We start from the raw sequence: 27,143 nt of genomic DNA on the forward strand, positions 1-27,143 counted from the left end.
CCCCTTCCGCAGCCAAGGCTCCATTGGAGCAAAGATGGCCCGGGCGCTGGGGATGGCTCTGTGACCTCTGCCTCAGGCGCTAGAGTGGCTCTGGTCGCAACATGGCGACGCCCAGGATGGGCAGAGCATCGCCCCCTGGTGGGCAGAGCATCGCCCCTGGTGGGCGTGCCAGGTGGATCCCGGTCAGGCGCATGTGGGAGTCTGTCTGACTGTCTCTCCCTGTTTCCAGCTTCAGAAAAATGAAAAAAAAAAAAAGTTAAAAAAAAAAAGAACTCCTTTCCCAGGCATCCTTCTTATGAAAACAAAAGATTGACCATATTAATACTTCAGAAAAACTAAAACTAAAGCAATTTTCTTTAAGAATTCTAAAAATAGGACCTGGCTGGTTAGCTCAGTCAGTTAAGAGTGTCATCCTGAAACAACAAGGTTGAGGGTTCAATTCCCCATCAGGGCACACACGGGAAGTAACCAAAAATGCACAACTGAGTGGAACAACAAATGCTTCCTTTCCCCCTCCCCTCTCTCTCCCTTCCTCTTTTACTAAAAATCAATAAAAATTAAGCTCTGGCCAGATAGCTTAGTTGGTTGGAGCACTGGCCCGGAGCATGGAGGTTGCTGGTTTAATTCCCCGGTCAGGGCACATACAGGAGCAGCTCAATGTTCCTGTCTCTCTCTCCCCAGTTCAAAAATGGGCAAAGGACTTGAACAGACATATCCCTGAAGAAGACATACACATGGTCAATAAGCACTTGCAAAGATGCTCAACGTCATTAATCATCAGAGAAATGCAATTCAAAACCACAATGAGATATGTCTTCACACCTGTTAGAATGGCTACTTCAAAAAAAAAACCCCAGCATGCATCAGTCAGGATGTGAAGAGACTGGGAACCTGTGCGAGGCTGTGCAGGAATGTAAAGGGATGGGGTGTAAGACGGTGCGACTGGGGTCCATGCATTACTGTGGCTGAGCTGAGCGTATGGAGCCTGACCAGCAGGATGAACACCCGATGTGCTGGGGAAGGGGCGCACCTGGAGAGTGTGTGGCCACTCCCAGTGTTTTACCACCTGCCTGTCCTATGCATCTGTCTCTCCCTTGGGCTGTTCCTGACTTGTAGCCTTTATAATAAATTGGTAATAGAAAGTAACACACTTCCCTGACTTCTGTGAGCCATTCTAGCAGGTTAGTGAACCCGAGGAAGGGGGAAGTCCTGATTTATGGCCGGTTAGTCAGAAGCCCCAGTCACAACCTGGGACTGGGGACTGGCATCTGAAGGGGGGACAGGCAGTCTTGAGGGACTGAGCCCTGAGCCTGTGGGGTCTGAGCTAGCTGCAGGTAGTATCAGAATTCAATTGTGGGACACCCAGTTGACTTCCAGGGTTGGAAAACTGCTGAATGTGAAAAAAGACCCCACACATTTGGTGTCAGAAGTGCTCTGTGTGTAGAAGAAACAAGTTTTATTTTAATATCCAAAAAGAATTAAAGGCATGGGCTCAAAGATACAGTTGTACACACATGTTTATAGCAGCATTATTCACAAATGGCCAAATGGAAGCAACCAAATTGACAGGACGTCCACTGAATGGGTAAACAAAATGTGGTGTATCCACATGATGGTACATTATCCAACCTAAAAAGGAAGGAAATTCTGACACATGCGATAACATGGGAACCTTAGGACGTTATGCCAAGTGAAATAAGCCAGTCACAAAAGCAAATCCTGTGTGATTCCACTTATATGAGCTGCCTGGAACAGTGCAATTCACACAGACAGAAAATAGAACAGTGGTTCAGGGGCTGGGGCAGGGAGAAGGAGCAGTTACTGTGTAATGGGCATAACGGTTCAGTTTGCAAGAAGTGAAAGTCTGGTAGATTGTACAACAATGTGAATATATTTAACACAACTGAACTCTACACCCAAAAATAGTTAAGATAATAAGCTGACCAGGCAGTGAGTAAGAGTGTTGGACTGGGATGCTGAGGACCCAGGTTCAACCCCAAGGTCAATGGCCTGAGCACAGGGTCATCAACTTGAGCATGGGATCATAGATGTGACCCCATGGTCGCAGGTTTGAGTCCAAAGTCACTGGCTTGAGCAAGGGGTCACTTGGTCTGCTGGAGCCCCCAGTCAAAACACATGTGAAAGCAATCAATGAACAACTAAGACGCTGCAACGAAGAACTGATGCCTCTCATCTCTCCGTCTTCCAGCCTGTCTACCCCTACTCCGCTTAAAAATATATAATAAATTTTATGTGTATTTTACACTTAAGAATTTTTAAAACATTTTTAAGTAAGTTGAAACAACACATCAGCACACTCGTTCCTTCATTTGCTGCCCTGTCCACAGCTGGCTCAGCTTCTAGAAACTCAGAAACTTAGAGCTGGCAGGGATTTAAAGATCTAGTCAATTTCACAGGTTAGACTAATAGAGGTCCCAACGCAAGGTGGCCTGGGAAGGTCACAGTGGGTCAATAGGTCAGTAGTGAAGACAAGGCTAGAAGGAAGGGGCCCTGCCCTGCACCACAGCCCCTGGGGACAGCACACTTACTGACAGAGAGGAATAACTTTCATGCACTCAGGGCTCCCCCTCACAGCAGGGACCTGGGAGGGAGGCAGGACAAAAAGGAAACACACCTGTGGTTAAAGTCCACATGATCTGCATTTCATAGCCCCTTGAACAACCTGGAGGGAGATGAGGAGTGAAATAGGACCTCCTTAAATGTGGACAGAGCACACTCAGAGGCAGATCTAACAGCGGGCACACCAGACATGTGCCCTGGGCCCCAACTTCCGAAGGGCCCCGCAAAACACCAACTTGACACTTTTTTCTAATGACACCAAGTTTGGTTTCATATGTGCAATTTTAACATTAATAGTACATAATATTTTTTATTTATTTAAAAATATGGTTAACATGTGTTTTTATTTTCCCTGTCTCTCTCTTTTTTAAGGGGCCCAATATTTTCTTCTGCACTGGGGGCCTCAACCAACCTTAATCTGCCTCTGGGCACACTGCCTCTTATAGAATGTTCCACTGAGTTACTTGTAATTTTTCCCGACAGAAACCTTAAAAGGAGGTTCACCTTCCAAAGCAGAGTGGAGAACTGACTTACTGTCTGCCTGTCTACAGTACATAATACCATACACGGTAGGAGGCATGCATATAAACCATTTTTTATTTTACTTTGATGATTGGGAAAAATACCGACATACAAGAGCAAATCAAAGCTAACAGATAACTCCACTGGCAGCTTTTTGGCTAATTTTATGAAAATAAAGATACATCTGTTTAAACTGAAGAAATGCTCTCAGTGGCATCAGCCTTGGCTGGACTTTGGAAGTGAAGGTAAAGGTGCTGGTAAGAAAATAGCCACCTTCACAGCGTCAACCTTGTACCTCCTCCTGAGCTCACAGGACCGGTGAACAGCAGGGCAGCCCCTGGGAACAAGCCCGGTGACCGCGGCTTACTTTGAGAGGATGCACTGTTGGCTGGTAAGACTTTGCCTGGACACGTCTCTGGGCGATGGTGGCTCGGTGTGCAGTGCACGCGAGGTAGATTCTCTTTGTGTTTTGCAGCTTCGTGCTTTAATCAGAGGGGTCCCACGGCCCACACATCTGGCTTCCCTTTCCTACGTCCAGGAACAACCACCAGGATCGCAAGTCAGTCTCCAGTTCTGCCCCAGTCTTAACTCTTCAAATCTGGGGGGATGTTTTCTTCATCCACGGGTTGTTTAGGTTTTAACTGTCTGCTCAGAGTTAAGAAGGAGTATCGCAAGCCTCCTGCCATGCTGAAGGAGGGGAAAGGGTGAGAATTAAGGAAACCACCAGTAGTTGCTGCCAGCTTTATAAACACAGCCAGCTTAATCTGGAGGTGATTACTGAGCCTCCTGTTTTTCCTCATTTGTAGGTTACTTGATGAGAATTACCCCTTTTATTTTATGTCTTTTGTGCAGAAATAAAAGAATAGATCAAATCTAACACAGAACCTTCTTGAGAAAATAAGCACTTGGTTATTACTAAATAAACTATACATTATTATCCCAAAATAGCATCCCATGTCTGGGACCCCGAAATGCCTTTTAAAAGTATCTTAGTGGCCCTGGCCGGTTGGCTCAGCGGTAGAGCGTCGGCCTGGCGTGCGGGGGACCAGGGTTCGATTCCCGGCCAGGGCACATAGGAGAAGCGCCCATTTGCTTCTCCACCCCCCCCTCCTTCCTCTCTGTCTCTCTCTTCCCCTCCCGCAGCCAAGGCTCCATTGGAGCAAAGATGGCCCGGGCGCTGGGGATGGCTCCTTGGCCTCTGCCCCAGGCGCTAGAGTGGCTCTGGTCGCGGCAGAGCGACGCCCCAGAGGGGCAGAGCATCGCCCCCTGGTGGGCAGAACGTCACCCCTGGTGGGCGTGCTGGGTGGATCCTGGTCGGGCGCATGAGGGAGTCTGTCTGACTGTCTCTCCCCATTTCCAGTTTCAGAAAAATACAAAAAATAATAATAATAATAAAATATCTTAGTCACTCCTCTCAGTACCCTGAGCATATGGGGCTTTGATGGAGCGCAGATTCAATGAGCCCACTTCACAAGAGGAAGATGCTCACGTAGGGGATTTTTCTGTGAGGAAGGTACACGAGTTAAATTCAGACCTCGGCCCCTTGAATGTTCCTTATTCACATCCCCATGATCCACATGAGGGAGGATGTCATAAAAATAGAAGACTGAATGATTTAAGCAAAATTACCTTAGAAACTGTCATGTCAAAACACCTACTCTTTGACTTATTACATATTAATCAGACTTTTAAAAATTCATATTTTGCTAAAATTAGTTCATTTAAAAATCCCACTTACCATATATTTAACCCTATGAAGTTTAACACAGAGAAAATGTAGTCTCCACCAACTAACATCCCAATGTAGGCAATGGATACATTCTGCAGGAAAAGAGAGGATCAGTCAATCTAAAAGGAAAGAAGTTGGGGGAAAATACATGTATATGGTGAAATATGAAAGGAAATACTGTAGTTGCTTTGCGCACAGTAAGTGTTCACCGAGTGCTGGGTGAATGAAGAAAACCCATCCCACAGGCTTTATAAAGCAGGAAGCGAACGGTGCGCGGCAGCAGAAGAGGGCGCGTCCTGCCACTCCAGTCCACACACAGAAGAGATGGGAGAGGTGAGGTGTAGCCAGCATTCCAGACCCCATCTCTTCACCAGCATTGGGCAGTGAATTTTAATTACAGTACGTTGATCCTAAACTTGGACAGATTAGAGACATCTCATAAATGCCCAGCAGCACTCTGTCCCCTGTAGGCCTAGGCCCCTGGGCAGCCAGCAGGCAGTTCTTTTCGCTCCAGGAGGCGTGTGAATAGAATACAAAGCAAGTGTAGAAGAGAACTGAGAACAGCCCACCCTTCGTCATTTCGTGTGTGTCCAATGCAGGTGCACATGCAAACACTCACCCCCATCTATGAGTTTATTACACCTTACAACTGAGCACATATTGACACTGAAACTGTTCTTCATAAGGATTCCCTTTCTTAGTTGGCAGATGCTCCCAGAAAACCAAATTGTACATGACAAGGTATGTCTGAGCTCAGAATTTGGGACTTTTTTCAGCTTTTTTACTTCATTCTCCCAGATCATCCCCTCCCATCACCCTCCAATTTAAAAATCACAATTTGTCTCTCCTTTTTAAGTTAGCTAGGCCTCCCTCTGTTTTATGGATTAGATTAGAAGACAGAAGAAGGGATTGCCCAGGCACAGCTGAAAATGTCACAAGCCTCCATTCTTACTAGCACTGATAAGAAAATCAAACTCAGCTTCTACCATACGGACGGGACTCACAGTCTAGTCCTCAATTCAGTTATACACCCACCGATTTGCCCACTCACCTTGATGGCTCCCACCACGGCCGTTGTCAGGGCCGAGTTGTAATAGCTGCACAGCACAGTGGAGTACATCAGCAGAAACCTGGGCGAGGAGCAGACACCTGAGTGCGTGCCTATGCGCTGGGGAACAACAGATTGCTACGAGCAGTCAGCCCCATGCACGGGCACTTTAACACCATAAAGATTTTATAACCTCCATCTCAAAGCCTCTTTTTAACTCTGACTTTTTACAGGAAAATGGTCCAGTCATGCATTCACCAAACTTTCTACCTCAAGTGTCTCTTTTCATTTTGTCTGTCTCTTTCCTATTCATGTTAGCTCGAAAAGAGGTTAAGAACAATGAGATTTTTTGAATGATCTGAAATCTGTCGTTTGACCAGGAGGTAGTGCAGTGGAAAGAATGTCCACCTGCAACACAGAGGACCCAGGTTCAAAACTCAAGGACCCTGGCTTGAGTGCGGGCTTGACCAGCTTGAGTACGGGGTCTCTGGCTTGAGCGTGGGATCACAGACATGACCCCATGGTCGCTGGCTTGAGCCCAAGGTTACTGGCTTGAACAAGGGGTTACTAGGTCTGTAGTAGCCCCCCAGTCAAGGCACATATGAGAAAACAATCATTGAACAACTAAGGTGCCGCTACAGAGAACTGATGCTTCCATCTCTCTCCCTTCCTGTCTGCCTGTCTTCTCTCTGTCTCATCTTGAAATATATATATATATATGATATAATTTTAATTCATTAAGTTGTAAATGGGACTAATTCAAAGTAAATTGTTTAGGAGATTTTAACCAGTTTAACTGGAGAAAACAATCAAATAATTTAAGTAAAATTATTATGTTTATACAAAAATTACTAGCTTTATAAATAGAGCAACAGTGTTTTTATATTAAAAACTTGACAAAATGTAAGTTTCTTGTTTCGTTTTTACATTTTTAATAAATTCAGGATTAGTTTAGAACCCGGAGAAACTATAAGTAATCCTACTCCTGAGCAAAATGAAAAGATTGAAAACCTCAACCTGATGCTGATAAGGCCTGTGCTGCCAGGCCAGGGGGCGGAGGACAGAACCCACCGCACCTGCACTGCCGGGCCTGGGGGCGAGGACAGGACCCACCGCACCTGCGCTGCCGGGCCGGGGGGGGCCGAGAGGACAGAACCCACCAGACCTGCGCTGCCGGGGGGGGGGGGGGGGGGGGGGGGGGGGCGGGAGGACAGCACCCACCGCACCTGCGCTGCCGGGCCTGGGGGGCCGAGAGGACAGAACCCACCGCACCTGCGCTGCCGGGCCTGGGGGGCGGGAGGACAGCACACACCAGACCTGCGCTGCCGGGCCTGGGGGGCGGGAGGACAGCACCCACCGCACCTGCGCTGCCAGGGCCTCGTGCTGACTCAAGTCTTAGCGAGTACAGCTCAGGGGAGGGGACCAACTGATCTAGGAGACACAGAAAAGCTTCCAGCAGGCTCATTCAATGATGGAGCAGCCCTAGAACCTAGACAAGAATGGATGTTCTCTATTTTTATTTTTGCTGTAAAATTCCTATTCCAGGGTTCCAATCACGCAGCATTCTCTCCATCCTTCATTTTAGTGAAACCATCTTGGCCTGCATTCAGAATCATAGACAGCTTGGATCTAAGATTCCAATATCCATCTGCCCCAAGTGTGGGTGACCACTCACTCACTAGCTGGGCTGAGCAGGGAGGTGCTCCCCTCTCTACAGTCCTGGGGGAGTCTGAATTAGCAAGCAATTCTTGGTAACATAACAGATGGCTTCTGGACAAAAAGGCTGCACTTCATACTATGATCACTAGGTGTCCCCAAAGACAATAAATATAAAGCCACTAAGCTCAAAGAAGAGCATTGTTTTCTAAGAAACATAATGCATTTGTATATGAAAATGGGTATCTATCCAGTTCTTTGGGGAAAACCAAGGTTCTAAACTAAATAAACATCTAATAGTTCAGTCCAAAGGAAACTACATCCCCAAAATGTCAATCTCAATCTTCGAAGACATGACTGATTTTAGCACCTGTGATGAATACAATACAAAGATATTTAAAAACACTACAAATGCTCAGCAGCTCTTTGACATTTTTTTTTTAGCAGGGACAGAGAGAGAGAGAGTCACAGAGAGGGATAGATAGGGACAGACTGACAGGAACAGAGAGAGATGAGACGCATCAATCATCAGTTTTTCGTTGCGACATTGATTTTTAGTTGTTCATTAAGATTGCTTTCTCATATGTGCCTTGACCGTGGGCCTTCAGCAGACTGAGTAACCCCTTGCTCAAGCCAGCGACCTTGGGTCCAAGCTGGTGAGCTATGATCAAATCAGATGAGCCCATGCTCAAGCTGGCGACCTCAGGGTCTTGAACCTGGGTCCTTCCACATCCCAGTCCGATGCTCTATCCACTGCGCCACCGCCTGGTCAGGCGACATTCTGCATTTTAAATCACATATCATCTGTGTACATTTGAAAAATAAAGGCACATACATGTGATACACATTTTTTCAGGTATCAGACGCCAGCTGCATGTTTGGCTTACAGGGTCCAAGGGACAATGGTGCCCACGTGGATAGCCCTGGCCAGAAACCCTGCTCAAAGGCTTCTTGCCGTTGCTGAAAATGACATGCACACAAAAACATTTACCCAAACCTGTCTGGCAAATTTGTGGCGGTCACAAATGGAACTCAAATGACTTTATTTACAACCGGTTGCTGGTTACCATTCTATGCACAAACCTATACAGAAACTCAAAACAAATGTTCAAATCATAAAAGGCACTTTAACACTCCTCGCATCAAGCACAATGGTACCCCGGAACATTACTCTTTTATAATTCTAGGTTTCAGAGAATTTCAAGAATCCTCATCTTGCTCATCTCCAACAGGAGCTCACACCAACCCTAGGCCTCGTGAGATGTGCAACGATGCTGCAGTCACAGGATAGGTGTGGCCCATCTTCCAAGGGCACTGATTCTACACTGGGACCGGTTTGCTGGGAACTGAGGGGAATCTCTGCCATCTCTACAGGTCTGTCCTTCCTGTGCCAGAACCCAAGAATCCTGTTTTCTCTCGTCTGCTACCTCTTGGCAGTATCGATGAAAGTTCAAAGAATAGAACATTTTTTATCCCGGAATTAGGGAAATTTGATGCTCTGTGTTTTTATTAAGGGATATATTAGTGCTTTAATAGGATTAAAGGGCCCATTACTGGAGCAGAAACAGATTAGGAGGACGACCTCCGGGCCTGGGTGCTGGTGCCGGCAGCTGGTACGATGAACCAGATCCTTTCATTTGTCAGCAGATTTAAAAGACCCGCGGAACTAAAATCCAGCCAGTCAACTTTCGTTCCAATCTGTATTTTACTATCTTAGCTCTCACGATCCAACCTCTCTTCCTGACATAATTCCATACGCTTTATTTACAAACATCTGATCACAAACGTTACTCCTGAAAGCAGAGTCTTTCACCATAACTCGTCTCTCCTCCTCACCATTCCATTGGCTTTTAAATTACATCCTTAAAGTGTTAGAATTTTTTAAATTTATTTTCAACTTGGAAGAGAGGTTTGGTGGTTGGAAAAAATGAGGTGGAAATGCAAACGTGAAAGCAGAGAATGTCTGTGAGGAGCTGAGCGCCAGAGCCCTCTGGAGTCGGGCTTAGAGGCTCAGTGAGCAGGGACCTGGGAGAAGGCACAGCCTGAGCCCAGGGCCACTTGCTCTGGAAACCAAGAATGTTCTCAGAAGTTCACTGTGGTTTCCATTACTACAAAGAAGTAAATGATGCCATCATGGTGGTCTCTGAGCAAGAAACTGCCAGAAAGCAAGATTCTTGAAAATCTACCATGCCAAAATTAAAGCTTTGTTCTAGAGAAGTTTCAGAATTAAAACTTGACCACTGCAAGTAAAGTACACACAACAGAATAAAACTCTTGAACCCATTGCTAGAAGAAGAACCAAATCTGTCTGGGGTAGAAAGAGGACAACCAAACTGAGCAGGCTGACCTCAAGACAGAGGTGTTTAACAACAACCACATTTAATGCATACTGACATTTCCTATGTGTCTAGCGTTGTTCAAAGTGCTCTTTACTCATTCAATTCACAGAACACCACCTTATAAACCAGAAACTTTAGCTCACAGTCCCCATTTTAAAGGTAAGGAAATTGAGGCTCAGCAAGGTTACTTATCCAAGGACCCAGAGCAAATAAAGGCAAAGCCAGGACTGAAGCCCAGACCATTGGATTCCAGAGTTTGGGCACTTAACTGTTGCAATGGTGTGATGATTTTAGTGTCCTCAAAGGACTCACTTAAAAAACAGAGACCTACCCAATTTTTATCATCAAAGTTGGATGAAATCTGAAATGTTAGTGATTTTCATCATTTTTATTCATTTATTTATGATTACTATGCCTTTAGGATATTTTCATTTGGAAAATAATGACTGATAATATATTAAAAACTTTTAACAAGAGAGTATTTGTTTTCTAAGAAGCACATTATTAAATGGGCAAAATGTATGGAACCCTCACAGGCAAGTCCCAGAGTGACAGCGCATGTCCAGGCACTGCCGACCACGTCACTCCTGAGGACAGCTCACCACAGAGGGCTTACTTCCTGATTTCCTTCATGGAATGGTTAAACAGTAAAGCACCAGTAGAATACAAAAACAGTATCTCATCAGGTTTATAATAACAAGAGAAAAGACTTGAAACTCGGCTCTGCAGCTCACAGGTGAACGGGCTGAGAGGGAAAGGTGCTGGTCTGAGTTTGGGTGATACGGATTGATTTTTTTTCCTTTTAATTGGAAAGGAAAGAAGGATGATTTGACAAAGGGCAACTCACAACACTGCTTAGTAGATTTTTTTCAAAATTAAATGTTCTCAGTCAGCAACTGGGAAAACTACAAATACCTTACTAAACTTAGCTTCCAACAACGGCCGCCTGAATACTGTGAGTACTCAGTGCTCTCCCAGTGCAGAACGACCAGTGACTGGAAAGACACATTATCTGGAGACTGTTGGTCTTGAAAGAGGTGCAAGAGGTCATTCAAAACCACCCCTTTGGAAGAGAAGGCACTGGGTCTGGAGCGGTGAGGAACAGGGCCAGGCAAGAGTGAGAGCAGCCAGGGGGCAGGACGGGCTGCCTCGGGGAAGAGGCAGAGCAGAACAGCTCTGTCTGGAAACTGAGGGTTGGGCCAGACTCCAGGTGGGGAAGATGGACCTATGGAGCCCACTGAGCCCAGGCGCTCAGAAAGGCCTGATGTGATCCAGGCTGGGGGCAATTCTTAGGTACCAGCTGGAGCAAAATCAATTTGTAACTGTAGGAAAGTTTCTCAAATTCCCAATTTCAGGGACTGATTAAGATTAAACAACATGCTCACAATCACAAATCACCAAACACACTAGAAAGCAAACCACAATGACAGTCACAAACTACACAGATAGCCAAAAAAGTACATGTTTAGATTCTCAAAAACTGCAGATGGGCCCTGGCCGGTTGGCTCAGTGGTAGAGCGTCAGCCTGGCGTGCAGAAGTCCCGGGTTCGATTCCCGGCCAGGGCACACAGGAGAAGCACCCATCTGCTTCTCCACCCCTCCCCCTCTCCTTCCTCTCTGTCTCTCTCTTCCCCTCCCGCAGCCGAAGCTCCATTGGAGCAAAGATGGCCCAGGCGCTGGGGATGGCTCCTTGGCCTCTACCCCAGGCACTAGAGTGGCTCTGGTCGCAACAGAGCGACGCCCCGGAGGGGCAAAGCATTGCCCCTGGTGGGCAGAGCGTCGCCCCCTGGTGGGCGTGCCGGGTGGATCTGGGTCGGGCACCTGCGGGAGTCTGTCTGTCTGTCTCTCCCCGTTTCTAGCTTCAGAAAAATACAAAAAAAAAAACTGCAGATGTTGAAATCATCAGCTACAGAATATAGAATAGCTAGGCATGTAAAATTTAAAAGAATAAAAGGTACAGTCACAAGGATCACCAACAAAAGAATGTTAAAAATGAGAAGATAATTTTGAAAAAGAGCTGTGAAACTCTGACAAATAAAACATAAAATTGTTAAAAATCAAAAACTCCATCATCATCATCAGGTGAAACATTAAATCAAACACAGCTAAATGGGAAATTACTGAACTGAAGGATAAACAGAAATATTCTTTACTGTATATGAGTACATTATATAATTAAAACCCCATTTGAGAATTGAGTGTTAATCAAAGAGATCATGAGTTGTCATAATTTATTTATACATAATTAAAATTGTAGTATTCATGATTAAAAAAAGTGGGGGGGATTCATCTTTCTTCACAGGAATGACTTTTGATAAGTCATTCCCTGAGACAGTCATTCAAAGACCCTTTCGTGGGGGATCATGGAGCCCAGCCCAGAAAAGATACTCCAAAGACTTCAGACAGTGATTGCCTCTGGAGAGGACAGCTGCAGCGCTATAGGGCAGGGAAGAAGGGAAAGTACTGAATGAATGAGAATGAGGGAGGGAGGGTGGTTTACGTTCACTATGCACTTTTGCAGCTTTTGGATTATTTGCTAGTTACATGTATTATCTATTCACTCAAGTTTGGGGAACATAAAATAAAAAGACAAAGTTGTACAGTTTCTGATAGGAAGATAGACCTAAGGAAAAATTTAAGAACAAAAGCCTGAAAGTATTGGACAATATAATGGCCTCGACATCTCTCAGAAACCTCCCTGAATATAGCAGGTACAACACTACAGAAAATGGTTGTTATATCCACATATTTATGAGAGGTGGGAGCTTGAAAAACTTGGGACATTGTGACAAAGACAAACACAGTACTGAACTTGACATGTCAGCTACCTTCATTTGAAACAAACATTCAGAAATCAATAGGCAACATCACATTTGAAGTAGAATGTGACGTGTAACATGGGTCCCAGTCCACCACGGCTATAGGGGTCCTTTCCAGAGAAAAGTGGAGAAGCACAAATGAAGGGATTTTGAAAGAACAAACAACGTATATTTTCATTTGACTTGTGAAGAGATTCCATAGACCAAAGCTTATATTTATCTATGGTTCCTTACCCCAAAAAACAGGAAAGAAGAAACTGTATGATAAATAGAACATTCTTCCATTGGTTGAATTCAGTAGCCTATTATCAAAAAGAAAGAAGACTAATGATTAGATGAATAATAATTTATTAATTTAGTACATTTATTTAGTACAGGTACCAATTTCTCAAACAGAAAATATTATTTGGCCCTGACCAGAGTGGCTCTGATCGCGACAGAGCGACGCCTGGATGGGCAGAGCATCACCCCCTGGTGGGCATGCCGGGTGGATCCCGGTCGGGCGCATGCGGGAGTCTGTCTGACTGCCTCCCCGTTTCCAGCTTCAGAAAAATACAAAATATATATATATATATTATTTTTAAAATCCTAGGTAGTGCCCTGGCCGGTTGGCTCAGCGGTAGAGCGTTGGCCTGGCGTGCGGGGGACCCGGGATCGATTCCCAGGGCACATAGGAGAAGCGTCCATTTGTTTCTCCACCCCCCCCTTCCTCTCTGTCTCTCTCTTCCCCTCCCGCAGCCAAGGCTCCATTGGAGCAAAGATGGCCCGGGCGCTGGGGATGGCTCCTTGGCCTCTACCCCAGGCACTAGAGTGGCTCTGGTCGCGGCAGAGTGACGCCCCGGAGGGGCAGAGCATCGCCCCCTGGTGAACAGAGCGTCGCCCCTGGTAGGCGTGCCGGGTGGATCCCGGTCGGGCGCATGCGGGAGTCTGTCTGACTGTCTCTCCCCGTTTCCAGCTTCAGAAAAATACAAAAAAAAAAAAAAAAATCCTAGGTAGTACCAGTTATGTGACCTTGGGCAAATCACTTTTCTTCCCTAAACCTCAGGTTCATTTTATAAAATAAGAATTATTTTTTTAACTCCCTCAAAAGACCGATGTGAGGATTGAATGAAATTGTTTAGAACCCTATAGGTGGCAAGAACAAAATGGTAGCTAACATTGCTGTAGCTATCATTAAATCTTTATAAAACTGTAGTCACAAAATCAGGTGAGGTTTACTTCCTGTAAAATGACCTCAGAATAAAGTTTATCATAAAACTAATAATGTTGGCACTGTTAATTATAAACTTAAGAAAACTTTAAGTTCATAAACTGTTTTCCAGAATTCACCAATGCTTAGGAAGTATCATGAACAAATAAACAATTATTTGCTATTTACAAAGCAATAAAGTAACTCAGTGAAGGCATTGGAAGACAGAAAAGTTTAAGACTCAGTTTCTTCTCTTAGTCCCTAGCTGAGAAAATAAAGTTAACCCTCTTGCAATGGCAGGTGACAATAAAAAGGAGTACTGTACTCATGATTTGTCCTATCTGCCTCCAAAAACAATTTTTAAGTTGACTCAAGACTATACATAGGCCTGACCTGTGGTGGCGCAGTGGATAAAGCGTCGACCTGGAAATGCTGAGGTCGCCAGTTCAAACCCTGGGCTCGCCCGGTCAAGGCACATATGGGAGTTGAAGCTTCCTGCTCCTCCCACCTTCTCTCTCTCTCTCTCTCTCTCTCTCTCTCCTCTAAAATGAATAAATAAAATAAATAAAAATAAATAAAAAATAAAATAAAAAGACTATACATAAATATTGCTGAACAACATAATTAAATATAAGTTCTACTCACCTTCTGTTTTACAATACTTTATTGGCCAAGTTTTAATGGCTTTATATATGTTTTAAATTATTTAAATCTTTCTTAAGTTTGTAATTCAAAATTTTTAAATAATTTAAAATGGAATTCTCTTGTCAGATTGCTACAACCTTGTTATTCTTTACTGTGACTATTTCATTAGTGAAGCTGTGCCCAGTTCTCTTGTTAAAAAGATGCACATGGAACGTTAATAACTGCGGGAACTGGTGGTGGTACAGGGGTTTGTTACACTGCTCTCTCTCTCCTTCTGCATAGTTTTGAAAGTTGCCATCGAAACACATTTTTTTAAAAATGCTTATTTGTCAAACAAAAAAATATAAAGATAAATCTGTAATCCTGGCAAGCTCCAAGCCAATCAAAGGGGCAGAAACCATTCAAGAGCTGATGCCAGGGCCGAACACCAAAACCAAACCAAACTACGGAAAACACTGTGTCTGAAAGTCAAAGAAAATTGGCAACAGGAGGAAACTATACACCCCAAACTTAGCCAAAAATAGAAAACATTTGTTTACTCAAAGCACTCCAAGTACTTATGTAAACACTAAATAAAAGTTATATATTCTTGATACCACCTAAACCATAAAGGGTGATGGAGTCATTTTCATAAAAACATTTGGATTCTTTGCCAACCTAAAGTTTGAGAGATTTTAATTTTATTTGGTTTCTCTAATAATGATGAGGCTGTGCAGGTACTATTTTAAAAAATAAAGTAACATGACATTTATTTTAAAACATAGAAAATAACTCAAGATGAATAACAATGAAGTACTTCTTCCCTTAGACTTATTATTGTTATAAATTACATTAGCATGTAAACCTTTTTCATTTTGCATTTATGAATTTTTCAATCAGATAAAGTTACATTTGTCCCTATTATCAACTATAATACACTAAATGTTGTATATTACTGTGTAAACTGCCAGTTATAATAAAGTACAGCCTAGGAAATTTAGTCAATAATATTGTAATAACTATGCATGGTGTTGGGTAGATGGATACTAGACTTGGGGTGTGATCATTTCTTCAGTTATATAAACATCTAATCACTATATTGCACACCTGAAACTAATACAATATTGCATGTCAACTGTAATTGAAATATTTAAAACATTTTAAATAAATATTTTAAAATAAAAAATGTACTCTGATTCAGTAATTCAACAATTTAAATGACTAGAGGAAGTTCACCCACTGAGTGTTTAGCAGAGGTCTAATTTGTTAAAATTGCTGACTTTGTTAATCAGAGGTAGAATCAAGGTGTTATGCGCAGACCTATTGACTGTGTAAGTCCAAGGTCCGTGAGTGAACCCCCAGTGTGGTGACTCACCCCGAGTTCTGACACAATCTCTGACCCTCTCCAGTCAACCAAAAAAACTGACTCATCAAAATGCTCCTTCCTCTAACAAGAGAAGTTAACATTTAGTCTAATTTATCAATCAACTTTCTGTACAATCAGACCAAACTTGGCATGTAAAATGCTATTTTATAACAGACTAACACATCTATATATAGAAATTTGCTCTTTTACTGTCTCTTGTTTACAATCTGGCATGGAGGCAGCTACGGTTTAAAGTGACCAACTAGAAGAAGTCTGTCCTGATTCTGCTGTGGAGGAGGAACAAACTTTCCTCTACCTTCAAGGTCCTTTTGGCTGGCCTAATAATCAAACAGACATGAGACAGATTAACAAGAGAAAATAACCACCTTTAATACCCACATTCTATTTCGTCTATGTTGCTCATAAGGCGCCTAAAATTCAGTGTCTGCTCACCATGCCATCCAAAACATTGCTCCTATGGTGAAATATGCTTTTAGTTCCAATCAGGTGTTCAAAAAGTTTCTAGGAATTTCTACAAACAAATATATATATTTGAAACAGCTCTAAAACACCAGAATTTCAGAATATATGAACTCTAGTGACTTCAAAAGAAAAACAGCCCTGGCCAGATAATTCAGTTAGTGAGAGCATCCTCCTGACATGCCAAGATTGATGGTTCAATCCCCAGTCAGTGCACAAAAAGAAGTCAACTAATGAATGCATAAATAATAGGTGGAAGAACAAATCAATGTTTCTCTTTCTCTCTCTCTCAAATAAATAAACTTTTTTAAAAAAAGAAAAATTTATGCCCTGGCCGGTTGGCTCAGCGGTAGAGTGGCAGCCCAGCATGTGGAAGTCCTGGGTTCGATTCCCAGTCAGGGTACACAGGAGAAGCGCCCATCTGTTTCTCCACCCATCCACCTCTCCTTTCCTCTCTACCTCTCTCTTCCCCTCCCACAGCAAGACTCCACTGGAGCAAAGTTGGCCCGGGCACTGAGGATGGCTCCATGGCCTCCACCTCAGGTGCTAAAATGGCTCCGGCCACAACGAAGCAACACCCCAGATGAACAGAGCATCACCCCCTGGTGGGCATGCCGGGTGCCAGTCGGGCACATGCGGGACTCTAACTGCCTCCCCTCTTCTAACTTCAGAAAAAATACACATACACAAAAAAAGAAAAATTTATTCGTATGATAATGAAATGCGACAAGCTGCTAGTGCTACTCCATTGAGGGTTCATAATTTTGCTTTATGTAATGTCATCTACACTGAATGGTTTAAAATCAATGGATAATGGCTGAAAGGTATTGTGTTTTCAGATACCCTGTGCTGTTGTTATTACTAGAGAGGGGTGGGGCGCTCTGTCTACCTCCCAACACCCTGAATGAACAGTGAGGCTCCGGCTCACACAATGAGAGCCCTTTATCAAAACTGATGTTTATGGGTGGTTTATCCCCAAAGTGCCGCTGCTCAGACCTTCTGCTCTTCCTGGTTTTTGGAGAGGACCTGTACAAGTCAGAAAGGAGCTTCAAGAAAGAACAATCAGCCCTGAGGTTCTCCTAGGTGTCCCCAGAAGCCCACAGGCTTCAACCCCTTAAAAGGGCTACAAGCGGGACTGCCCCTCAAGCTGTGTGCACCACACCATGCTGACTGTTAAACACAGAAACGCTGTCCCATGGGAGGGGACCGGCTGCTGAGCAGGGCCTCTCTGACCCCCACCCATGGTCCAGCAGCCCAGCAGTGAGAGGGTTAATGCCGAGCAAGCAGGGGTTTGGTTCTGTGGGCCGGGGCCCAGTGCCCTAGTTTTCCACAGGACCTTAATCTCTCAGTAAGATCCAGGCAACATTCCTAGAAGTGGTGTGGCTGCCACCTTCCTGAAGAGGCAGGGCCAGGAGGGCTGGCTCAGCACAGTGGCCATGGTACTGCTGTTGTGGGTGCATACTCACCCCCTTAGCAGACTGGCCTCCCCCCTCTGCAGCTGGGCCTCTTGTATTCCTACTAATGCACCACTTCATTTGTCCCTCACTGGTGTGCAGCACGTAAGGGAGCAGGCTGGGTACTAAAAATATCCCTTCTCAAAAGTCAAACACAGATCCTGGAAGTCAGAGACAAAATGGCATGGCATCTGGAACTTGCTTTAAAGTGCCCCAGGATCAGCAGGGACAGCAGAGGGAGGGGTAAAATATGAATGGCCACATACCAGTAAGTGCGGAAGCGGGGCAGGCACACAAGTTCATTATTTATTTTCCCCACATATGTTTTAAATGCCCATAATCAAGGTAATAAATAAATGGACCTATTTTTTCTTTTTATTTTATTTACAGAAACAGAGAGAGAGTCAGAGTGAGGGATAGACAGAGACAGACAGGAACAGAGAGATGAGAAGCATCAATCATTAGTTTTTCGTTGCGCATTGCGACACCTTAGTTGTTCATTGATTGCTTTCTCATATGTGCCTTGACTGCGGGCCTTCAGCAGACTGAGTAACCCATTGCTTGAGCTAGCAACCACTGGTCCAAGCTGGTTAGCTTTTGCTCAAACCAGATGAGCTGCGCTCAAGCTGGCGACCTCGGGGTCTCGAACCTGGGTCCTCAGCATCCCAGTCCAACGCTCTATCCACTGCGCCACCGCCTGGTCAGGCAAATGGACCCATTTTTTAATGTCAAACTCCCTTTCTAAGTTATAGGTTTCCCAGACTTTTATGGCTGTTTCCAAAAAGCTTCCATGCAGAGTTCTTATGACCACTTCCTACCACTTCCCAGGCATGGGAAGGTAAAAGCCAACAGAAGAATAGTGCCAACGTCATTACTGGGGCTACCGAACATCTTCTTTCACGGAACCCTAGTCACCCTTACACCTTCCACTGCAGTGAGTGCCAAAGGTGAAACATTACAATGTGGAAGACTGCAGAGGAAGAACGCTCCGCTCCCACCACCATCGGCTCACCTGCTGCAGGTCTTCTGTGGAGACGCTGAGGAGGAGGGTCGGGATGATCATGAAGCAGGCATTGTAAAAAAGCACTCCATATTTCCCCAGCTCCTGCGAAAACAAGGAAACGCCTCTTGATTTGAGAAACGCAAAGCATCAACCTTCCATTTACACAACCGTGTACTTAAGCAGAGTGAGAATACGCATCCTGGCCAACTCTGTACTGCAATACTCTCAGCAGGTTTCTGATGTAAAATTCTTCCTTTCATACCGGGTAGTCCACTTTGCTCATGCAGTACCTGCCCTAAAGTATACTGTAATCCCAGGACAAACGTTGTTTTACACAGAAATGCAGATAAAATAGATGGAAATGGGTGGCTTCCGAGTTTCACCCTTCTCTGACATTCTAATTTTTTTTAAGCATGCTATTCAAAATAGGAACTCTGGAACAAAATAAAGAACACTAAAATGTTAATGTAAACAGAACTCCTTAAAAATATCTGCTCTTTCTATGAAAGGACAGCAGGTTTAAAACACCCGGTATCTCATTTTTCAGTCTTCCATAAAGCTACTTTTCATTAAAGTGGCTACACCACTTCTCCACCCCTTTCCATAAAGGGTGACATACTGTGATTCTCAAAAGGCAACAAAACTGTTTTCGTGAAACAGCCATTAATTGAAAAACAAATGTCTGTGCAGAGAGAGAAACAATGCTGTTAAAAACCAGCTCACAGCCCAAGGTCGCTGGCTCGAGCAAGGGGTTACTTGGTCTGCTGCAGCCCCACAGTCAAGGCACATATGAGAAAGCAATCAGTAAACAACTAAGGTGTCGCAACGAAAAACTGATAATTGATGCTTCTCATCTCTCTCCATTCCTGTCTATCTGTCCCTGTCTATCCCTCTCTCTGACTCTCTCTCTGTCTCTGTAAAAAAAAAAACAAAAAAACAGCTCACAGACATCAGCCAGCAGTCAGGGCAAACCCCTCACTTCCGGACAAAGAACTTGGAACAAAGAAATGCACGTCTGGCTCCTCCTGGAAGCTTGGGGCGGCTGGGGCGGGGTGAGGGTGGGGCCTCCAGCGGAGGCAGCACTCCAAGAAAGGATCATCTGCCAGCAGCCCCTATTGACTGTGACAGGCGGTTACTGCCAGGCAGGACCTTATAAATTATCCTCCAATCATCTCATCCCACAGATGACCAAACTGAAGTTTGAAGAAGTTAAGGTTCAAAGTCACAACGACCGCCACTCTACCGCAAAACTTTTCACTGTAACCCTCATTTCCAGCCTCTCAACCTGGAGTTGCTCTCAGGGGTCTCTCTGGTCACTGACAATGCTGTAAACACACACACACACACACACACACACACACACACACACACATACATCTTCTTTTAATTTTAATTTGCCCTTCAAAATAATCCTGTTTTATATATTCTGATTTTGCATCAAAAATAGGGGCATCTTCCATGCTATCAAATCTTCAATCAAAACTTTGATGAGACAAGGAGTAACAAGAAACTAAACAGACAAGATCACTGAAAAGAAAATTAGTGACATTATATAAATTCATTTACATGCCAACTTTACAAATTCATCTTATTTTTTCATGTGATTTGGAGGCCAGATGACTGTTGGTCAAATAAGTTTGTAAATATGATATATGTGTTTGCTCGCTTATAGTTTGCATTGGGTGTGGGGGTAGGCTGTAAGCAGGCAGGGTTGTTATAGCCTAAGGCTTAGTTTTAAGACTAAGCTTTTCCCCACACTGTTGATTGTTGCATAATGTGGGGTGTTGCACTCTCATGAGGAATCCCATTTATGCCTCAGATAAGTGACTTTGTATCAGAGACTTCCTTGTTTGTATATTGGATTAAAGGTTTTGATTTATACACTATAAAATGGGGCAGAGGAACCCATGCTGAAGGAGAGCAGAGAAAGGCCACGTGGAGGAGAGGAGAAGCCAGTTTGTGCAGAGTTTGTGCAGAGAGAAGGAGTTAGGGAACAGAGGTGAATAAGGCTGGTGAGCTAGAAACCTTTGATTCTAGGAAACTCGGATAAGTCAGTGGCTTTGGGAGCCCTGAATGGAAAGGGAAGTGTTTTCCCACTGTGTGTATTTCTTGCCCGCTGGGTACAAGCTAGGATTGAAGCTAATGGCCCACCAGTTCTTGGCTCCATTGTTTCATTACCGTCTGTTCAAATCAAATTAGAACCTGCATGGGCCAAGCAACTGTGATGGTGGCCATGGCTAATGGTTTTACAATGACGAAGCCTGAAAGACAGGGGTGAAGTATGGTACCTTTGGGTCCATTTTCTGTTTGGTGTAAACTCCATTTGCTGCTGTGAAGACATCATTCAGGAATACAAAGATGTAGCCTTCCAAGTTAAAAGCAAGGTCAGAACTGGGAGGGAGAACACAGAAAGGGGAAAGATTATTCAGAGACTGGCATCTTGGCCTCAACGTCGTCCTGTTTCATCTTCCTCCAATCAAATCCCCTTGTGATGCTGCGAGGCACATGTCCCCCTCAGTAGTGGCGAACTGTTCATTTCTCTGCTTTGCCTCCAGACAAAAACAAAACCAGGCCATCAGTTGGCTTCAACTAAATCATGAACAGCTTAAAACCAGAGAACATTAACCATCTTCCTTTAACTGCAAAGCCCTTTCTTTTGCTCAATGATAAATCGGCATCATAATTGGTGAGCTCTGCTTTCCTAAGGGGAATGACTTGTCCAACACACCCAGTGGCAGTTGTTTATTGTAGTAAATGGGGCCATCACCAGGGTACAGCCCTGTGGGGAAAGCTGGGCTGTGACTGGGGCAAGAGGGGTCATTTGAGAAACTGACAGCTCCATCTGGTGCCCAAACAGTCATTCACCCACCAGCACCTCCCAATACCATCCATCAAAAAGGCAAAGCAGGAATCCATTCCTTCTCTGCACTTCCCCTAAGCCTCCCTTCTTCCCATTTTTTCGAAACATCACCTCTTCAATTCCCACTTTAAATAAATAATACTGGTATAAAGATGTTTGGGGTATGTGGCACAGGGAGGAGACAAAGAACAACAGCTCAGCCATGATGTGATTCATCTGCCTGCACTTGACCTTACAGACAGTATCAGATCCACGTCATAATTCATAAATATCCATTGTCAAGGAGGTGTCCTCTACCCTCTTAGGTTCAGTGACTGGGGGCCTGAGAATTTAACTGATAATAGACAGATAAACAGCAATATATATATATATATATATATATATATATATACACACACACACACACACACACACACACACACACAAATTGTAGTGAATATTTTACACACCCAGAAGTTCACAGAGAAGTAAAACTCAAGCTGTTAGACTCTGGGCTTATATACCATTTTAACAAAGAATAGGGTTTAGGTTTTGAGAAACAAATAAGTGATGGGAAAGGGACAAGGAAATGTAAGAGGGAAACCAATGGAAGATAAGCATTATTTTAGTAAGGTCTCCTTATGCAGACTTCACCAATGTTGGTAAGAACTGTTTTCCTATTCCTGGTACAGGAGAGGGGGACACCTCCACAGAGAGCAATACATGGTGTGCTTTTAGACACCAAAGGGGGACAGAGAATTCCTACATCTGTTGATTCTCAACTGCCTTCAGCTCAAAATCATGTTTATGCCAAAGCGACATATTTTTGGAGTGGCATCTCCTGATCACTTCTGTGGCAGGCAGTTAAGACAGATGATGGGCCAGGTACAGAAGGTCACCAGGGTAGAAAGGTACTTAGCAACAAGCAAAACTAGGAAAACAAGGAGCTCCCCCACTAGGGTGACCTTTCCTCCCCTAGCACACCACTGGTCACGCAGTTTAGACCCTGACCTTACATATCACTGGTCGTGCAGCTTAGTCCCCTGACCTTTCCTCCCCTGGCATGTCACCAGTCATGCTGTAGATCCCCTTGGAGGAAAAACAAGGGCCCGAAGAGTGGCCTCATGGGACTCCCATGCAGGCCCTCATAGGACCACTCCCTTAAGCTTTAACCTCTAGGGATAAATAACATCGAGGCCTCAGTTGTGTTTCAGCTTCAGGCCCAGAAAAGCAGCAAAACCAGACAAGCAATGCCATCACAGTTAACCTCAGGACCAGGTGCAATGACTAATCATCCACTGCCCTTGCACTGACCAATCAAGGAAGACCACATCCCTGAAAGGACACACCTGGAAAACTGATAATATTCTATTGGGATCCTCCCATGAGGCCTGAAGATAAATACTCTCAAGACAGAAGACCCAGTGCTACTTTCTGTGGAGCACACCCAGCACACGGAGCCTTCCCCTCCACTCCTCCTCCCCTCCCCCCAGGTGCATTTTCCTTGCCTCTCTCCTAAGCTTCAAGGGCCTTTCTTTTGCCTCTGTAACTTGTTTCCTGAGCCCATTTCTTCTACAGCTCACTTTTTCTGTCTCTGTCACTTTCTAAATAAGCTTTCTTTTATAGTTTGAGTGTTGGCTCTGAATTCGCTCTTAGCTAGAACTCAAGTGCCAAAGTTGCTGAACTGAGGTCTGGTCTGACCCCACCAGACTAACACCTGGTGCCGTTTCCCACTAACATTTCAATATAAAAATAAGATTATTGCTGACCATAGAGAAGGCAGTTGAGAGCTGCAAAGATTGCATCAAGACTTGAACACAAATTAAACCAGATTTTGCTTGAAGCTTCTACTGGCATTATCTACAAATATATTTGTGAGAATATAAATTAATTTGAGATCATCATAAATCAGAATTCTTCTGGCTCACTCACAGAAATAGAATCTCTCAAAATAGGGTTCAGATCTTCTGCCTACTCACACTTGGCTCAGTGTTTAAAAGTTGGCCATTCCTTAAATTGGCAAAGAGATGAATGAGCAAAAACATCAGGCTTCTAGAGGAATGGGAAGGAGGTGTTGCTCACTTCTCCAAGGAGCCTGGGAGAAATTCCCAGAGTTCTCAGATCTCTTCCTGGAGATGGGGGTGGGGGTGTTCCAAATATCATTTGTTTAGGCCACCAATGAAAGCAACAAAGTTTGAGAAGAATTGACCTGTTCATAAATGAGTATTAACCCTGTGGTTGTCATTTAGGGCCATTCACAGACATTCTATTTGAACTTTCTCTGGACATGTGACTTGTCCTGGCAAATTAAATATAAGAAGAATTGACACTTCACTTCAGGGCCAAAGCTTGCAGAGTCACTGCACAATTCCCCACCCGCCCTCTTCCAGCCTAGATGAGTACAGAAGCCCCCTTTGAGGCAGGGGTCCCATCATCTGCATCCCTGAGCAGCTACACTGAGCAGAACACACACAGCATTAACTGGGGTCAGTCTGCACTTGTGGTGTGAGCAGAATATATGGTTTGTTAAACCACCAAGATGAGACATGGGGGCTGTTTGTTACAGCAACATACTGGCTAATCCAACTGAGTCCATTCCAGGATAATTTGCATTTTGTTTCTTTTCTTTTTTTTTTTTTTTTTTGTATTTTTCTGAAGCTGGAAACGGGGAGGCAGTCAGACTGACTCCCGCATGCGCGCGACCGGGATCCACCGGGCATGCCCACCAGGGGGCAATGCTCTGCCCCTCTGGGGCGTCACTCTGTTGCAACCAGAGCCACTCTAGTGCCTGAGGCAGAGGCCATGGAGCCATCCTCAGCGCCCAGGCCATCTTTGCTCCAATGGAGCCTTGGCTGCGGGAGGGGAAGAGAGAGAGACAAAGAGGAAGGAGAGGGGGAGGGGTGGAGAAGCAGATGGGCGCTTCTCCTGTGTGCCTTGGCCGGGAATCGAACCCGGGACTTCCGCACGCCAGGCTGATGCTCTGCCACTGAGCCAACCAGCCAGGGCCTAATTTGCATTTTGGATGAGTTCATTTCAGTGGGAGGAGAAAAGGGTGGGCTCTCGGCTGGTCTACAACTAAGAACTGCACTTGTCACCCACTAGGAGGTCACCATTCTGTGGGTGCTGAGAACGGGGGAAGTCAAGAATGATTATTCCAAGCTGGTTCTTGGGTGACTTAGATGCTTTGAGAAATACCAGTTACCCTTTGAGCTCTTTGGAGTATCATATATGTTAAATATGAGCTAAATTTCTAAGTGGTTCTGGAATGTGCTTCCCCACACATAGCACTTGAAGTGCCATTCCTCACCCAAGGCTTACAGACATTCTTATAAACCATTTTTTGTAAAGGTCTTCAACTGGCTTTAAGTCAGTGGTTTTCAAATTGAGCTCTAAGAAATCCAGAAGAGAAGGCTGCCCAGGGGAGACCCCAGAGTGCTGCGGGTGGAGGGAACTTTCAACAGGGCACCTCCTTTTTTTAGCTATTTTACTCATCTGATTTTGTTTGGGCAAAAGTCTTCATGACTACACAGGCTCTGAGGGCTGCGCTAATGTCCGTACTGACCCCACACCAAGGGCATGAAACACAGCACCGAAACCAGAGGCCTGCTTTCAGGGATCTAAACTCAGCCTCAGAGAGGACTAGGGAGAAGAAGACACAGATGAAAACACAAGTAATAAACCTTAGTCTTGGCAGGGGACTAAATGCATTATAATGATAAAACTGTTATTACTGTCTGCAAACTCTGAGGTGCTATGTGTATGTGTGTGTGTGTGTGTGTGTGTGTATGTATATATATATACTCATATATATGGTTTTTTTTTGAGAGAGAGCGAGATGGGAAGTGAGAAAAGAAGGAGAAAAATGAGAAGCATCAACTCATAGTTGCTTCTCATTTTAGTTATTCATATATTGCTTCTCACAGGTGCCTTGACAGGGGAGGGGGGAGCTCAAGCCAGGTCAGTGATCCCTCACTCAAGCCAGCGACCTTGGAATCATGTTGACAATCCCACCCTCAAGGCAGCTACCTCGTGCTCAAGCTGGCAACCCCACACTTAAGCTGGCAACCTTGGGGTTTTAAACCCATCCTGGGTCAACGCTCTAACCACTGTGCAACCACCAGTTGGGCAGTGTGACATATTTTTCCTATTTCTTCGGGTTACTGTCTGTCCACCAACTAGAGTGGAAGCTACATGAAGGAAGGACCCTGTCAGTGTTGTTTCCTGCTGGATCCCCTGCACCTGGAATGATGCCCGGCATACAGTCAACACTCAGTACATTTTTCTTGACTTTGGCCACACACTAGTATAAACTCTAGTTTATTATTAGCTCATTTCCTTCTCACAAAGACCCTGTTAGGTGGATGCTATTCAAATCTCTACTTTACAGTTGAAATAACTGGGGCACAGAGTTCAATAGCCTGTCTGGTTACACAGCTAGTAAGTGAGGCGGCTAGAATAAGATCCCAGATATCTAGACAACATAGCCCCCACTCTTAATTAGTTTGTACGTGATGATCCAGAACTCATTTCTAAATGAGTTAAAGAAACTAGTTTAGCTGGAATGCCTATAACCTTTTCTTTCTTTTCTTCATTTAAGTAGATTTTTCTTTTCTGTTATCATCTTTACTTTATAGATGAGGAAACTGAGGCACAGGGAGGCTGAGAATCAGCTGACAGGGGCAGGGCTAAGTTTTAAACCCAGGGAATGTAGCCCTAGCCGGTTGGCTCAGTGGTAGAGTGTCGGACTGGCGTGTGGGAGTCCCAGATTCGATTCCCAGCCAGGGCAAACAGGAGAAGAGCCCATCTGCTTCTCCACCCCCCCTCCTTCCTCTCTGTCTCTCTCTTCCCCTCCCGCAGCCAGGGCTCCCCTGGAGCAAAGTTGGGTACTGAGGATGGCTCTGTGGCCTCTGCCTCAGGTGCTAGAATGGCTCTGGTTGCAGCAGAGTGACACCCCAGATGGGCAGAGCTTCACCCCCTGATGGGCGTGCTGGGTGGATCCCTGTTGGGCGCATGCGGGAGTCTGACTGCCTCCCCGTTTCCAACTTCAGAAAAATACAAAAATAAATAAATTAATTAATTAAACCCAGGGAATGTAGCTGTACACGTGCTGTAACTACCACACTGGAAAAGATAGGAGTCTAAGTGCCTGCTTTCAAACGCTAACTTGGAGTTCTCCTTCCTGCTCTTGCATATTAGTGAGGAACACAGTAGCCAAGCACTGCTATTGGCTCATTTCCCAAACATACCAAGACATTTCATGAGAGCATTCCACCCTTGGAAATACTGACTCCTAAGGCGTCACGGGATGACAAAACAAATCTGTATTCAAGGGCTTTATAAATCTGTTATTCTTCTTGATCAAATGCCTAAGAAGTTTTCAGTAAAAATTTTAAATTATAAACAAATATTCAGTAATAAAAGTAAACAGTTCATTCCTTTTTATGAGAAAAGCCATACTAATATCTTATAATGATCTCTGTATATATTCTCAGAAA

The 27,143-nt window shown here is 44.5% G+C and overlaps 1 protein-coding gene across 1 annotated transcript in view; it reads right to left on the minus strand.

Moving 5' to 3' along the window:
• Window positions 1–1,442: 1,442 nt before the first annotated feature.
• Window positions 1,443–27,143, minus strand: part of SLC35D2 (solute carrier family 35 member D2) — a 52,005-nt gene continuing 26,304 nt past the window's right edge. Inside the window, exons 7-12 of the mRNA XM_066257397.1 lie at window positions 21,098–21,200; window positions 18,819–18,911; window positions 12,928–12,995; window positions 5,883–5,961; window positions 4,841–4,923; window positions 1,443–3,789 (exon numbers count right to left, since the gene is read on the minus strand). Of these exons, the coding sequence (XP_066113494.1) occupies window positions 3,687–3,789; window positions 4,841–4,923; window positions 5,883–5,961; window positions 12,928–12,995; window positions 18,819–18,911; window positions 21,098–21,200 (529 nt within the window). The 3' untranslated portion in view covers window positions 1,443–3,686. The remainder of the gene's footprint in view (window positions 3,790–4,840; window positions 4,924–5,882; window positions 5,962–12,927; window positions 12,996–18,818; window positions 18,912–21,097; window positions 21,201–27,143) is intronic.

This window comes from Saccopteryx bilineata, chromosome 2, assembly GCF_036850765.1.
Source record: "Saccopteryx bilineata isolate mSacBil1 chromosome 2, mSacBil1_pri_phased_curated, whole genome shotgun sequence".
Lineage (NCBI taxonomy): Eukaryota > Metazoa > Chordata > Mammalia > Chiroptera > Emballonuridae > Saccopteryx > Saccopteryx bilineata.